Raw genomic sequence first — 14,887 nt, forward strand, 5'->3', positions numbered from 1 at the left:
TCTTCTCTGCCTCCTCTATGTGGAATTCAGTCAGTTGATGCTCTTTCTCAAAAACCAGGTTCAGGGAACCTGCAGCCCATGAAAGGGGGGCCCAGTAATCAGGGGTTGAGTTATAATGCCTTGTAGCTAAGGGCTGCAGAAGCAAGAAATATTGGGAATGGATCCCCCAGATGTCTGGGTTATAAGTCAGTGCTTTCTTGGATTTGAGACGGAGTATATATTCTTAAGGTTGAAGGCATTGCCTGTTTTTTAAACGCTTTTCATAGGTTAATTGATATAAACAGGAGTTAAGTTCCCAAGGCATCTCATCAGCGTTATAACAAAATGAAGTTATTCAAGGACCTGCTGTATTTCATTTCTAGAGCATTTCTCTCATTTTTGCTATATGCTCTGGGCTGTTCTGAAGCATTATAAGACTGGAATGGTTCGCCGTCATACTGGAGAGATAAATTTAGTGTTTTAGAAGTGTTCAGTCTGTGAGACAGGATTTGATCAGTCAGGAAGGATGTGTGGGGAGAAAGAGGAAGAGACCTGATGGCTGAGGCCCAGGGTGGATGCTGGGAGACCATAACATCTTCAGAACTTCCTATGGATGGCTTCTCAGTTCCACAGTATTCTCAGCATCAGCCGTCCTCCCAAACATATTAGGGAAGTTGGTGCCTTTCTGAGCAGAATATGCGGGATGTTTCAGGACTCAGTGGTCTTTGAAGATGTGGCTGTGACCTTCACCCTGGAGGAGTGGGCTCTGCTGGATGGTGCTCAGAAGAACCTCTACAGAGACGTGATGCTGGAGAACTTCCAGAACCTGGCCTCGTTAGGTAAGGAGGCAACAAGCCTTCATTTAGTTGTTTAGAAAACAAGTTTATCTACTAATCAACCTTACTCTAGGATTTGGACTGAGGAACTGGATTAACTTGGAAATAAGACTGACGTATCACTGACCTCAAGGAACTTGTAGTCTACTAGCTTCACCGTGAAAATAAACATGTGTGTATTGAACTGACTTTTTCTTGTGGTTGAAAGCCTCAAGGCTTGAAGTATTGAAAGTGTGGGCATAGACTCAGGCACAGGGAGGTTTGTGGGTTGGGACCTTTTGAGAATTTGGCGTTGATGCCTTTTACCCAGAGGCCATCAGGAGTAGACTTATAGTTAAACAAGTTGGGTTTATTACTCAGTGCTGTGAGGGAGAACACGTGACATGGGGAGCTGGGGGGTGTCCCAGTAAGAGGGTGTTAGAAAGCACGTAGTCTAGGATTTGAACTTTACTGTGGAAGCTCCTCATTTCCTAGGCCTTCTGTAACAAAGTACTGCAAACGGGGTGACTAAATAGAAACTTATCCTTTCACATTTCTGGAGCTGGAAGTCCAAAATCAAGGTGTCAGCCGGGCCATGCTCCTTCTGAAGGCTTTATGGGAAAATATCCCTCCTGCCTCTTCCTGGTTTCTGGTGGTAGCCAGCAATCCTTGGTGTCCTTGGCTTGCAGCTGCATTGCTCTGGTCTCTGCCTCTAAGCCTCTCCCTCTTCATAAGGACACTAGTCATTGGATGAGGGCCCACCCTAATCCAGTATAACTTCCTCTCAACTTGATTACATCTGCAAAGACCCTATTTCCAAATAAGGCAACATTCTGAGGTTCTGGGTGGACATGAAATACTAAAATATATATATATATATATTCGTTTATTTATTTATTTATTTTTAGAGCAATTTTAGGTTCACAGCAAAATTGAAGGAGAAAGTACAGAGACTTCTCATATCCCCTCTGCCCCTACACATGCACAGCCTTTCCCACTGTCAACATCCCCCCAGTGTGGTGCATTTGTTCCAGTTGACGAACTGACACTGACATCATCACCCAGAGTCCATAGTTTACGTTAGGCTTCACTCTTGGTGTTGTACATTCTGTGGTTTGGACAAATGTATAGTGACGTGTATCCACTATTATAATATCATACAGAGCACTTTCATTGCCTTAGATCTTCTCTTTGCCCTGCCACTTCATCCCTTCCCTCCCTTCTAACCCTTGGCAACTATTGATCTTTTCACTGTCTCCACAGTTTTCTCTTTTCCAGAATGTCATGTAGTTGGAATCATACAGTATGTAGCCTTTTCAGATTGGCTTCTTTCATTTAGTAACATGCATTTAAAATTCTTTCATGTCTTTTCATGGCTTTTTAGCACTGAATAGTATTCCATTGTCTGGATGGACGACCACCTATTTATCAATCCACCCACAGAAGGACATTTTTACTGCTTCTAAGTTTTGGCAATTATGAATAAAGCTGCTATAAATGTGTGTGCAAGTTTTGTGTGAAAATGTTTTTAGCTCCTTTGGTTGAATTCCAAAGAGCATAGTTGTCTGATCATATGGGAAAGGTATGTTTAGTTTTGTAAGAAACTGCCAGCCTGTTTTCCAACGTGGCCGAACCATTTTGCATTCCCACCAGCAGTGAGTGAGAGTTCCTGTTGCTCCACATCCTCATCAGCATTTGGTGTTGTCAGTGCTCCAGATTTTGGCTGTTGTAATAGGTGTGTAGTCGTGGCTCATTGTTTTAGTTTGAATGTTTCTGATGACATATGTGGAGCATCTTTGCATATGCTTATTTGCCATCTGTATATCTTCTTTGGTGAGATGGCTGGTAAGGCCTTTGGCCCATATTTTAATTAGGTTGTTTGTTTTCTTATTTGAGTTTTAAGAGTTCTTCGTAAATTTGGATGACAGTTCTTTATTAGATATGTCTTTTGCAAATATTTTCTCCTAGTCGGTGGCTTGTCTTCTCATTCTCTTGATACTGTCTTTCGCAGAGCAATAAACTTTAATTTTACTAAGGAAGTCCAGCTTACCAGTTCTTTCTTTTGTAGATCATGTCTTTGGTGTTGAATCTAGTAAGTCATTGCCAAACCCTAGGTCTTCTAGATTTTTCTCCTATTATCTTTTAAGAGTTTTATAGTTTTGCATTTTAAATATAGGTCTGTAATAAATTTTTGTGATGAGTGTAGGGTCTGTGTCTAGATTCGTTTGGATGTCAATGTCTAGTACCAGTCTTTGTTTGAAGGACTGTTTTTGTCAAAGATCAGTTGATTATTTATGTGGGCCTATTTCTGGACTCTATATCTGTTCCATGGATCTATATGGACATGAAATTTTGAGGAACACTGTTCAACCCAGTTGGATTGAACCCGGTGGGATAAATTGGATGCTAACAGAAAGCAGAGGAAATTCTATTATTGGGTATTTTGTGGGTGGCACAGTGACTTTTTTTGCCTGTCTCTAGACTAAATTATGAAGTGGCCTTGTTTTGTTTCGTTTTACCATGGTCTCAGAGTAACTATGTTTAAGATATGGTATTCTGTGAGATTATTTATGTTCAACAGGAGAACAAAATGTCCTGGCTGTGTGTATCAGACCAGCTTCTAATAATACAGAGGATTAGATACGAATGTCAGATCTGTTCTAGACCTCAGAGACCGTGTTGCAGTTGCCCCCACACCCTTAGAAAGTTTTTTGACTATTTGTTGCAATTAAATTCACACTTGCCCATCTTTAGAGTTTCAGAAGACCAAAGTTTGTGCCTTTTCTCATGGAAATGTGTATGGTTTTCATTGTTTTCTTTCATGTGATATGCCTTTCTGCATTAACAGGGTATCCACTACACACACCCTGTCTGATCTTCCAGTGGAAACAAGAGGAGGACCTGGAGATAGCAAAAAGAAGATCGATCCAGGGGGAGCAGCAGGAAGGCAAGAATTCTTGGGAGAAACTGCCCTGGGTGGGGATATTACATTTGGAAAAATCAAATAAAAACAAAACAAAACTTTGTTTTGTCCAAAAGGCTGATGCTCCACAAATACCATTGATTACTATTTTGACTTTTTATCAGTCCTCTCACACTTTTCTTGTTTTGAGGAAAGACCTTCCATATTTCCCCTTTGTAAATTAGTATTTGGTCATGTACATTTTATCCAGTTCCTTTTTGTTTTGTTCTCTTAATAATACCCTATTCATGTTACCCATCAGTCTCAGCATTCATGGAGTTATTTCTTAGTTGCTCACCATTTTGATCATTGTGCTTATTACCAAATTAAGTCCTGAAATAGCCTCACTACCAAAAGTCCTTTTCTGACTGGTACCTTTCCCTTTTGTTTTAGGTTTTGAGACTCAACTTAAAAGTAATGAGTCAGTCACTTCGCAAGATGTTTGTGGAGAAAAAATACCCAATGAACAGAAAATAGTAAAGTTCAAAAGGAATGATTCCTGGTCATCCATTTTACACAAAAACTGGGAATACCATGGTATTGATTATAAGAACAAAAACCACGAGAGACATTTGAGGTGAGTGCCATTTATATAAAAGAAAGTAGTGCCTCAGTAGAGAATCTTAACATTTAAAAAATGTATATAAAACTTGGTCAAAATTTATGATTTCATAAAAAAATTTTCATAAGCTTTCTTTTTCCACAACTGAGACTGAGATCTTCAATGTTTGACACATAATTTGGTTGTAAGTAATTATCAGAAATCAAAAGTCAAAAACTCAATAATATTGGCTGATGTGGAGACCTGTGAGAACTTTCAGTTTATAACGTGACAGGACTAAAAAACATATATAGTCACCGAAAATGGTAACAATTTATTACTAATAATGTGCTTTTTATTTTTAAAAGAAGTCATCTGGTGGAGAACTTCTGTGACTATACTGAGGAAAATCAGTATGGACAAACCTTTGGCCAAATTTCGAATCTTAACACACTCAAGAGAACTACTGAAGTGAAATCCTATGAATGCCATGAGTGTAAAAAGGTCTTCATGGATCATTTATCCCTTAAGGATCACATCGGCTCTCACACTGGAAGCAAACCCTATCAGTGTAAGGAATGTGGGAAAGCTTTCCATTTTTTCGCTTGTTTTAAGAAGCACATGAAAACTCCCACTGACGAGAAACCCTATGAATGTAAGGAATGTACCAAAGCCTTTGGTTGTTCTTCATTCTTTAGGGCACACATGAAGATTCATACCGGAAAGACAAACTATGAATGTAAGGAATGTGGAAAAACCTTTAGCTGTTCTTCATCCCTCACGGAACACAAAAGAATTCATAGTGGAGATAAGCCTTATGAATGTAAGGAATGTAGGAAGGCCTTCAGTTGTTCGTCCTCACTCTCCAAACACAAAAGAATTCATAGTGGAGATAAGCCATACGAATGTAAGGAATGTGGGAAGGCCTTTAGTTCTTCCTCTCACCTTATAATACATATAAGAATTCATACTGGAGAGAAGCCTTACGAATGTAAAGAGTGTGGAAAGGCCTTCAGTGAGTCCTCAAAACTCACAGTACATGTCAGAACACATACAGGAGAGAAACCCTATAAATGTAAGGAATGTGGGAAGGCTTACAATTGTCCCTCCTCTTTGAGTATCCACATGAGAAAACACACTGGAGAGAAACCCTATGAATGTCTGGAATGTGGAAAAGCCTTCTATCTTCTCACTTCCCTTAATACACATGTGAAAAATCAAAGTCGGGAGAAACCCTATGAATGTAAGGAATGTGGGAAAGCCTTTAGTTGTCCCTCATCCTTTAGAGCACATGTGAGAGATCACACTGGAAAGATCCAATACGAATGTAAGGAATGTGGGAAGGCCTTTAGCCGTTCCTCATCCCTCACTGAACACTTGAGAACTCACAGTGGAGAGAAGCCCTATGAATGTAAGGAATGTGGGAAAGCCTTTATTAGTTCTTCCCACCTGACAGTACATGTAAGAACTCACACTGGAGAAAAACCTTATGAATGTAAGAAATGTGGAAAAGCCTTTATTTATCCTTCAGCTCTGAGGATCCACATGAGAACGCACACTGGGGAGAAACCTTATGAATGTAAGGAATGTGGGAAAGCCTTTCGCCATTCTTCGTACCTCACTGTGCACGCCAGAATGCACACTGGAGAGAAACCATTTGAGTGTCTGGAATGTGGGAAAGCCTTCAGTTGCCCCTCATCCTTTCGAAGACATGTAAGAAGCCACACTGGAGAGAAACCATATGAATGTAAGGAATGTGGGAAAGCCTTTGTTTGTCCTGCCTACTTTCGAAGACATGTGAAAACTCACACGAGAGAAAACATATAAATGTAACGAATATGGGAATATCTGCAAGGCTTTTCAAATCTTAGGCAATGTGTGAGATCTCACTGTGGAGACATCCTATGATGTAAGAAAGTATGAAATTGTCACTCATCTTCTTGAAGACTCTAGAACTCACAACTGAGAGAAACCCTGTGTATGTAAACCAGGTGGTAATTCCTTCATGTCTATCACTTATAAGTCAAATTTCATAAGAAATCCATACTAGAAGCAAAGATCAGTGCCTCACCATTAAAGTGGACTGTTGGCTCATTGATTTCCAGTTTTTATTTTCTGATACGAATATTTAAGGTGGTAAATTTCCCTCGAAGTTTTCAGCTCTAACACGTTTTATTCTGAGGTGCTTTTATTTTGGTTCAGCTGTAAATGGTATTTCCATTACTAAGTCTTTGACCCACGGGGGACTTGAAGTGTATTTTTTTCATATGCAGGCAGGAGTGGTTGGTTTTTATTTTTTTTTTATAATTCTGATTAACTTTCATTGCTCTCTAAATGCAGTCATTATGGTATGGGCACTTTGGTATTTGTAATTTCTTTTATAAGTTTCTTTTGTAATTGGTAATTTCATTTTGATTTAGTCCAGCAGATACTGGAAATTGCCCACCTAATATTTTTTTCACTTTTTTACTAAGAGAAATCAGTTTTTGAGGTTATCCATTTTTACTATTCAAAGCTTTTCTTGTCTAATAAGTAATTCTAAGTGCAGAAATTACTAAGTGCAAAGGTCTTGAAAGTAGTGTCTCATCTGATATGTTGTTTTTGTACTTTGTTCTTTGTCCTTACTCATGACTGGGAAATGGACCCCATGTTTCAAGATGAAAAAGAGACCTTGTGACAAGAAAGCCAGAAGTCAAGTTGGTTGGGCTGGTTGTGTGTGTTAATTTGAGCCTGGGACTCCATTTCCCAGAATCACTTCTTCATGCAGTTCTTTAATAAAGAGTTTCCATGAGAATTGGAAGACAGAGGATAGAGCCCATTATTTTTAGTTTAGTGGGGCCATAAGATGGAGACAGATGCATAGGTACCTGATGGACTCTAGTTTCCAGCTCATTTTCCTCATATTGGCCCCACCAATCAATACTGGCTCAAAATGGAACATTAACTGCTTGACTTAAGTTACTTCAGAAGCAGCAGCCCCGTAGACGTCTCTGTAAGTTCCTCCATCATGGCCACACACACCTTCTTAGCTTTTCTGGCTAGTTCTAGTGTTATCATTTTGCTGATAATTACAGTCCCTCTGGCACATCAACCAATTATATTGAGTTGGCCTCAGTTTGGAACAGGATTGTTGTCATCTGCACAGTTCAGTTCCATTATGTTACTCTGCTCAAGTGGAAAGAGACATCTATGTAAGTCCACTGTGATCTCAAAACAGTGAAGATTAGGTGTAATTGAGGTAAGCATCACATAGGGTGCGATTCCATTTTAATGGAGAAAGATTTATATTTGACATCTTCATACAGGGAAGATTTTACTGCTTTTTTAATCTGAAAGGATGAAAGTTTGCACTTCACATACATTTAGCCACACTTTTTCCTTTCATTATACTTTCCCCTTATTTCTAAAAGTACAATCCTGCGCCACATGAGGACATTTTGGTCAACAACAGACTGCAGATATGATGGTCCCATGAGATTATAATGGAGCTGAAAAATTCCTATCACCTGGACAATTACGATACTTGCACAGTGATGAAATTGCCTAGCGATGCATTTCTCAGACTCCCAGTCGTTAAGAGGTGTGTGGCTGTATACTTACACCACTTTCCCTTAACCACTTTTTATTGTTTTATTAAGGCTACATACATTAATATGCATGAAATATGCTAATCTTAAGTGTACAGCTTGATGAAATTTCACATGTATACATGCTGATAAACAGAACATTTCTATGACTACAGAAAGTTCCTTCATCTGCCTTCTCAATAATTGCTCCACAGAGGCAACCACAATTTTGACTTTTATTGCAGTGTATTATGTTTGCTTGTTCTTTATGTAAAGTTAAAATACAGTATGTACAGTTATGTGTTTGGCTTCTTTTGTCAACATAATGTTTGTTTACCTTTAATTGCTCTTTTGGCAGATTTACACTATGTAGGAGTCAGATTAATGAATCAAAGGGTAGACTTTATGTTTAGTTTTGATAGACATTCCAGTTTTTCAAAACTGTTGATTCCTCCTGTAATCCTAAACACAATGTGTGAAAATTCCAGTTGTTCCACATACCTGGCCAGCACTTTCTAATGTTAGCCATTCAGCAGAGAATGTGGTAATATCTTGTTTTGGTTTTAATTTGCATTTACCTCATATGTAATGATGTTGAATACGTTTTAATGTACTTGTTGGTTAGTTGGATATCTTTTATGAGGGCACCTGTTGAAGCATGTCACCCATTTTTTTCTTTGAAGGGTTTTCTTGTCAAAGAAATACACCCTTTATTGTGTGTATGTGTATCTCTGTAGTTACACATGCACACACACACATATACATACCATGTGATATATATTATATATATGTTATAATATGTATATTATATATACGTATATTGCAGATAACTTTTTCCCAGTCTCTGGCTTGCCTTTTTGCTCTTCATATTTGTTAGCTATAAAGGGAATGTATTGGTTTGATTACTGGAAAGTCCTTCAGTAGAACTAACTTCAGGTGTGTCTGGATACTGGGGCTAAAAAGACATTATCTGAATGGATTGTGTTTCAGTGTCTTGGCTATGCATCTTCCTGCATTAGCTATTCTTCCTGGCAGGCTCTCTTCACAGTGGGCCCCAGAACATTCAAGCTGCTTTCTTTCCAGCTTGAATTCCCAGAGAATAGAGAGTGATGGTCTTTTACCACAATTCCAATATGATTATTGCCATTGAATCTGATTGGCTCACTTGCCTACTGTTATCCACAGGAATGTAATACCCTGATTTGTTTAGGACTTGCTCTCATTCAGAAAGCAGGGTAGAGTCTGCACCAAATGAATCATAGAATCCTGGCAGTTGTGATATAATAACATATGGGGAGGGGAGGATGCAGCAGTGGGCAGGTGGGATCTACAAATAGAGGTGATAATGCCAGCACATTGAACTTACTCTGGTCTTTGCAGTGGGAAGGCTCTATGAAGTCTGGGAACTCAGCCAGGGCTAAGTAGTTCTAGAAGTCCTTTCTGAAAGGTTAGATGCCATCCATTAACATTGTTAACATGTCTTTAGCTTGCTAAAGAGTGCTCCTCAATCTTTATGTTGCTTTGTAGTATTTTTGGAAATCTGGTAGTGAGAGCCTTCTAACTTTTTTATTCTTCGAGATTGACTTGCTTTCTCTGTTCACTATTTGTTTCTATATTAATTTTAGAATCTCTATTGTCACAAATCTGGGACTATACTTGGAATTGCATTGATTTTATAGAATAACCTGAATAAAATTGACATCTTTACAATATTGAGTCTTCAATTGATGAACATAATATAATTGTCCATTTACCTAGGTTGTTTTTAATTTCTCTTAAGTGTTCTGTAGTTTTAATTGTAGAGGTCTTGATATCTTTGTTTAATTTATCTGTTAACATTGTTAACATGTCTTTAGTTTGCTAAAGAGTGCTCCTCAAAGAGTGCTGTTTTGCTTTGTAAAATTATTTATTTCTCAATTTGGGGGGGCTACTACATAGAATTGCAATTTCTTTTTCTACATTGATCTTTTACCAATGACTTAAATTCAATTATTTATTCAAATATTTATGGATTACTTTGGATTTTCTGTGTATACAATTTTGTCAGTGTCAATAAAAGAAAGTCCTACTTGAATTCTAAACTTTATCATTTATTTTTCTCGCCTCATTACTTTATAGTGATGAATAGAAAAGATGAAACTGAACATCTCTGCCTTGTTTCTGATCTTAGGGGAAAGTGTCCTATATTTCACCATTAACAATAATACTAGCTCTAAGTTTTTCATAGTTAATTGCATCTTTTAGGCAAGCACTAGCTATCTTTTCAATCAGCCACATCATGGGCTCCCTATGTTATAGGAGAATTAAAAGGCAAGGAGAGAATCCAGTCAGTAAAGTATGAGAGACCAAGATTGCTGTATCTTTGAGTGGGAATATATGGCACATTATTATATAAATGTTGAAAGTTTGAATTGACCTAAATAGCTAAGGTTTAGTGAGTGATTACTCTGTGTCAGACACTATTTGAAGCACTTTATAGCTATAATGCATTTAATCTTCACAAAAAAGCTTTGAGATAGATGCTATCATTATCCACATTTTAGAGATGGGAGAAAAGAGGCCGAGAAACACCTTGCCCCAGGTCACACACAGCTTGTATGTAGCTAAATCTGCTTGGCTTCAGAATTCACACTTTTAAGCACCACATGTTATTATTAAAAAGAGTAATTTGTGGAAATATCTTGAACAGCAGAAAATGCTGTCATTCTTTAACTCCAATATCTAACTCAAAGTACACTTCTGAATAGTAATCTGTAATAGTTAACAATTGCTAAACATTTACCAACAGTTGTCACCCCAATAAACTTTTTAAAAAAATCAAAATTTTTTTTACCATGTACTGCATATGCACAAATCCTTTTTATTACGTACTTTTTACAAAAATTAAACTTTAAAATTTAAATTAATTGCAAATTTTAATTTTATGAATTGTTTCTGATTTCAAGATGAACGCCTTCCTGCAGTAAGCTTCTCATTTTGTTCTATCTTGTTTTCCCTTGTCTTGATTTTTTTATTGGTGGAAAAAAACCCATATGGAATTCACCCTCCCCAAAATGTCCAAGTGTAAAGTACGATGTCCGTCCCATACACAGTATTGTACAAAAAATCCCAAGAAACCCTCTGCCCCGTCCTGAAACTACACCCACCCAACAACTCCCCACCATCACCTCCCCTCAGCCTCTGGTACTATCATTCTACTTTCTGTTTATATGAATTTAATGAGATATATAAGTGAAATCATACAGTATTTGTCTTTTTCTGACTTGTTTCACCATAATGTTCTGAACTTTCATATATGTTGTAGTGTATGATAGCATTTCCTTTTTAAGGCTAATAATCCATTGCATGTATACACCACATTTTTAAATTTTTATTTTTCAATTATAGTTGACATTGAATATTATTTTAGTTTCAGGTGTACAGCATAGTGGTTAGACATTTATATAATTTATGAAGTGATTCCCTCCAATAAGTCTAGCACCTACCTGACACCATACACAGTTATTACAATTTTATGGACTATATTCCCTATGCTGTACTTTACATCCCTGTGACTATTTTGTAACTTCTTAATCCCTTCTCCTTTTTCACCCAGCTCCCCTGCCACCACCAGCACCACCAACCTGGCAACCAGCAGTTCTCTGTATGAGATTTTCTGTTTTGCTTGTTCATTTGTTCTTTACATTGCACATATAATGGAAATCATATGGTATTTGTCTTTGATGTATTTCAGTTAGCATGGTGCAATCTAGGTCCATCCATGTTGTAATGGTAAGATTTCATTCTTTTTATGGTCGAGTAATATTCCACTGTACAATATCTTTATCCAATCATTTATTGATGGGCACTTAGGTTGCTACCATATCTTGGCTAATGTAAATATGCTGCAGTGAACATTAGGGTGCGTATCTTTTCAAGTTAGTGTTTTGGATTTCTTTGGATAAATACCCAGAAGTGGAATTGCTGGATCATAAAGTGAGCAATGAAGAATACAATAATTGAAATGAAGACCACATTGGAGGGAATCAACATTAGATTAGATGAAGCAGAGGATTGATTGATAAGGTAGCAGAAAACACCCAATGAGAACAGCAAAAAGAAAAAAAGAATACAAAATATGAGGACACTTTAAGGGGCTTCTGGGACATCAAATTTAACAATATTTGCATCATAGAGATACCAGAAAAAGAGACCAAGGAATTGAAAATTATTTGAGGAAGTAATGGTGGAAAACTTCCCTAACCTAGTGAAGGAAATAGACATGTAAGCCCAGGAAGTGCAGAGAGTCCCAAATAAGATGAACCCAAAGAGGCCCACACCAAGACACCTCATAATGAAAACGCCAAAGGTTAAAGACAGAATTCTAAAAGCAGCAAGAGAAAAACACTTCGTTATTTACAAGGGAGATTCCATAAGACTGTCAGCTGATTTCTCAACAGAAACTTTTCAGACCAGAAGGTGATTGGCACAAAATATTCAAAGTGATGAAAAGTAAGGACCTACAACCAAGACTACGCTACCCAGCAAAGCTATAATATCATTTAGAATCGAAGGACATATGGAGATCTTCCTAGGTAAGAATAAGAAAAAGCTAAAGGAGTTCACCCCACCAAACCAGTATTACAAGAAATGTTAGCCTTCTTTGAGAAGAAGAACAAGAATATCAAAAATATGAAAAATAAAATGGCAATAACTACATATCTATTAACAATTATATGGATTAAATGCTCCAATCAAAATATAGGGTGGCTGAATGGATACGAAAATGAAACCCTTATATATGCTGCCTTCAAGAGACTCACTTCAGATCAAAACACACACAGACAGTAAAAGGATGGAGAAAGATATTTCATGAAAATGGAAACAAACAAACAAAGAACACCAATACTTATACCAGACAAACAGATGTTAAAACAAAGGCTATAACAAGAAACAAAGAAGGACTAATAATCCCACTTCTGGGTATTTACCTGAAGAAACCCAAAACACTACTTCAAAGGGACATGTGCATCCATATATTCATTGCAGCATTATTTACAATGGGCCAAAATATGAAGGCAACCTAGATGTCCATCAATGAATGAATGGATAAAGAAGAGATGGTACATATATACAAGGAATATTACTCAGACATAAAGACAGAATGAAATCCTGCCATCTGCATCAACATGGATGGACCTAGAGTGTATTGTGCTGAGTGGAGTAAGTCAAACAGAGAAAGACAAATGCTATATGATATCACTTATGTGTGGAATTTAAAGAACAAAATAAAACAGAAATAAACTCATAGATACAGAAAACATTTCGATGATTGCCAGCTGGGAAGGGGGTTGGGGTGGTGGGTGAAAAAGGGGAAGGGATTCAAAAGTACTAATTGGTTGTTACACAGTAGTCATGGGGGTGTATGGTATAGCATAATAAATATAGTCAATATTATAATAAATATGGTGTCAGGTGGGTACTAGAGTTATTCGGGTGATTACTTTGTAGTTATATAAATATCTAATCACTATGTGGTAATCTGAAACTAATATATTGTCAACTGTAATTGAAAAATAAAACAATTATTTAAAATAAGAAATGAGAAATCATTAAACATGAAGTTCTTCTTGCAGACATAAATATGTTCAAATATGGAAATATTTTCATGTTCTAGCATGGGGGATGTTAGCAACAAAGATGCTGCTATTCCTGATGTTATTTCATCAATACCATTTTAGTAAATCAACACTACAAGTGAACTTTTAAGTAAAAACAATTCATCTTTCCAGAGAACGCATTCCTTTTGGATATGTGACTAGTGGCAGCCAAAGTGAACGTCCCCTGTGAAGGGGTAGGGCTCAGAAGTCTGGACCAAGGACACTGACTTTTTCCTCCCAGGGTTCCCTAAGTCTTCAGAGAATAAAGTTCATGAACCAGTTTGGCTAATTATGAGCTCTGTGCATTGAGCTCCCGAGGCCGCACTATCATAAATAATCAGCCTGTCTAACTGCTTCCCACCTGTGTGTCTTCCTTTTCGAGTAGAGATCCCCACAGGAGCCCTGGCCTGAGTCTGTCTTTCTGCCAGTCCTGAGGACAGAGCAATAGGGCTTAGGTATTTCTTATGGCATGGACTTCCTATGAACCAATTATTTTCCTTTTATGAGATATACATCCTTCAATTATCAAACAATTGTGGTGATTTTAAATAATGAAAAATTTAAAGGATGGAGAAGGAGAAGGGGAGGATAAATCTAACTTCATGGACTGAGACACTTAGGATTTCACATTTATGATATCAAATCATTTCATCCTCAAGTTCCCTGGGACAAGAAATGCTTTGACCTCTCTGCCATGTAATTAAATAAAAGTCATTAAATATTTCTTGAGATTAAATTTATTGATAATCTGCTACTGCAATAATTTAGTTTGGATTAAACTATGATAACTGGACGATCCGGATCAAAATGGTGGTGTGAGGTGAGCCTCTGTAAAGCTCCCCTGGAATTTACAACTAATCGAACAACAATAACTCCACAAAGGACTCCCTGCACAGCAGACAGGCAAGACGAAGAGGTCCACTACTGAATTCACCTAAAGGTGGGGGAATTGCGCGAGCGGGGGAGGAGGGAAGGGAGAAGTGCAGTGACTGAGCCACGTGCACAGGACGCAGACTTAGCTCTGTGCTCCCAGCTCGCTGCTTCCCGGAACTACCGCAGCTGCGGGAGAGGGAAGAACTCGGACTGCTAGGGCTCCGTTTATGGCCCACAGGGCTGAGGGGACAGCATATAACACGGCTGAACCCAACGCTCATGGCAGAGACCTCAGAGAAAAGACTGGGAAGAAGGCTGAAAACGACAGTTTAAGCCCTCACTGCTGAGCAGAGAACGAAAGCCTTAGGCACTGAGACTAGCCGCCCCCTCCCTACCCTCCCAGAGCTCACCCCGCCCCCACCTGCCCGGTGCTAGAAGCGGAACAGTAGCAGTGTCAGATCAAAAGAACAGAATATTTGCTGTTCTGAGAACTGTGGACCTCAAACTCAGAT

At 38.1% G+C, this 14,887-nt stretch overlaps 2 protein-coding genes across 3 annotated transcripts in view; one reads left to right on the forward strand and one right to left on the reverse strand.

Annotated features, from left to right (window-relative positions):
• The window catches only part of LOC109456203 (uncharacterized), a 224,690-nt gene that overhangs the window by 17,625 nt on the left and 192,178 nt on the right, over nucleotides 1-14,887 (reverse strand). The window lies entirely within an intron of this gene.
• ZNF699 (zinc finger protein 699) lies at nucleotides 268-9,937 on the forward strand. Of its 2 annotated transcripts, none has more exons than XM_074338210.1 (4): nucleotides 268-818; nucleotides 3,643-3,741; nucleotides 4,150-4,333; nucleotides 4,666-9,937. In XM_074338210.1, the coding sequence occupies exons 1-4, from the start codon at nucleotides 593-595 to the stop codon at nucleotides 6,122-6,124; spliced, it is 1,968 nt and encodes a 655-aa protein (XP_074194311.1). In that variant the 5' UTR covers nucleotides 268-592; the 3' UTR covers nucleotides 6,125-9,937. The 2 variants fall into 2 exon arrangements, with proteins under 2 accessions (XP_074194311.1, XP_074194312.1); XM_074338211.1 differs by having other exon boundaries at nucleotides 4,669-9,937.

Source organism: Rhinolophus sinicus, linkage group LG07 (genome assembly GCF_036562045.2).
Source record: "Rhinolophus sinicus isolate RSC01 linkage group LG07, ASM3656204v1, whole genome shotgun sequence".
Lineage (NCBI taxonomy): Eukaryota > Metazoa > Chordata > Mammalia > Chiroptera > Rhinolophidae > Rhinolophus > Rhinolophus sinicus.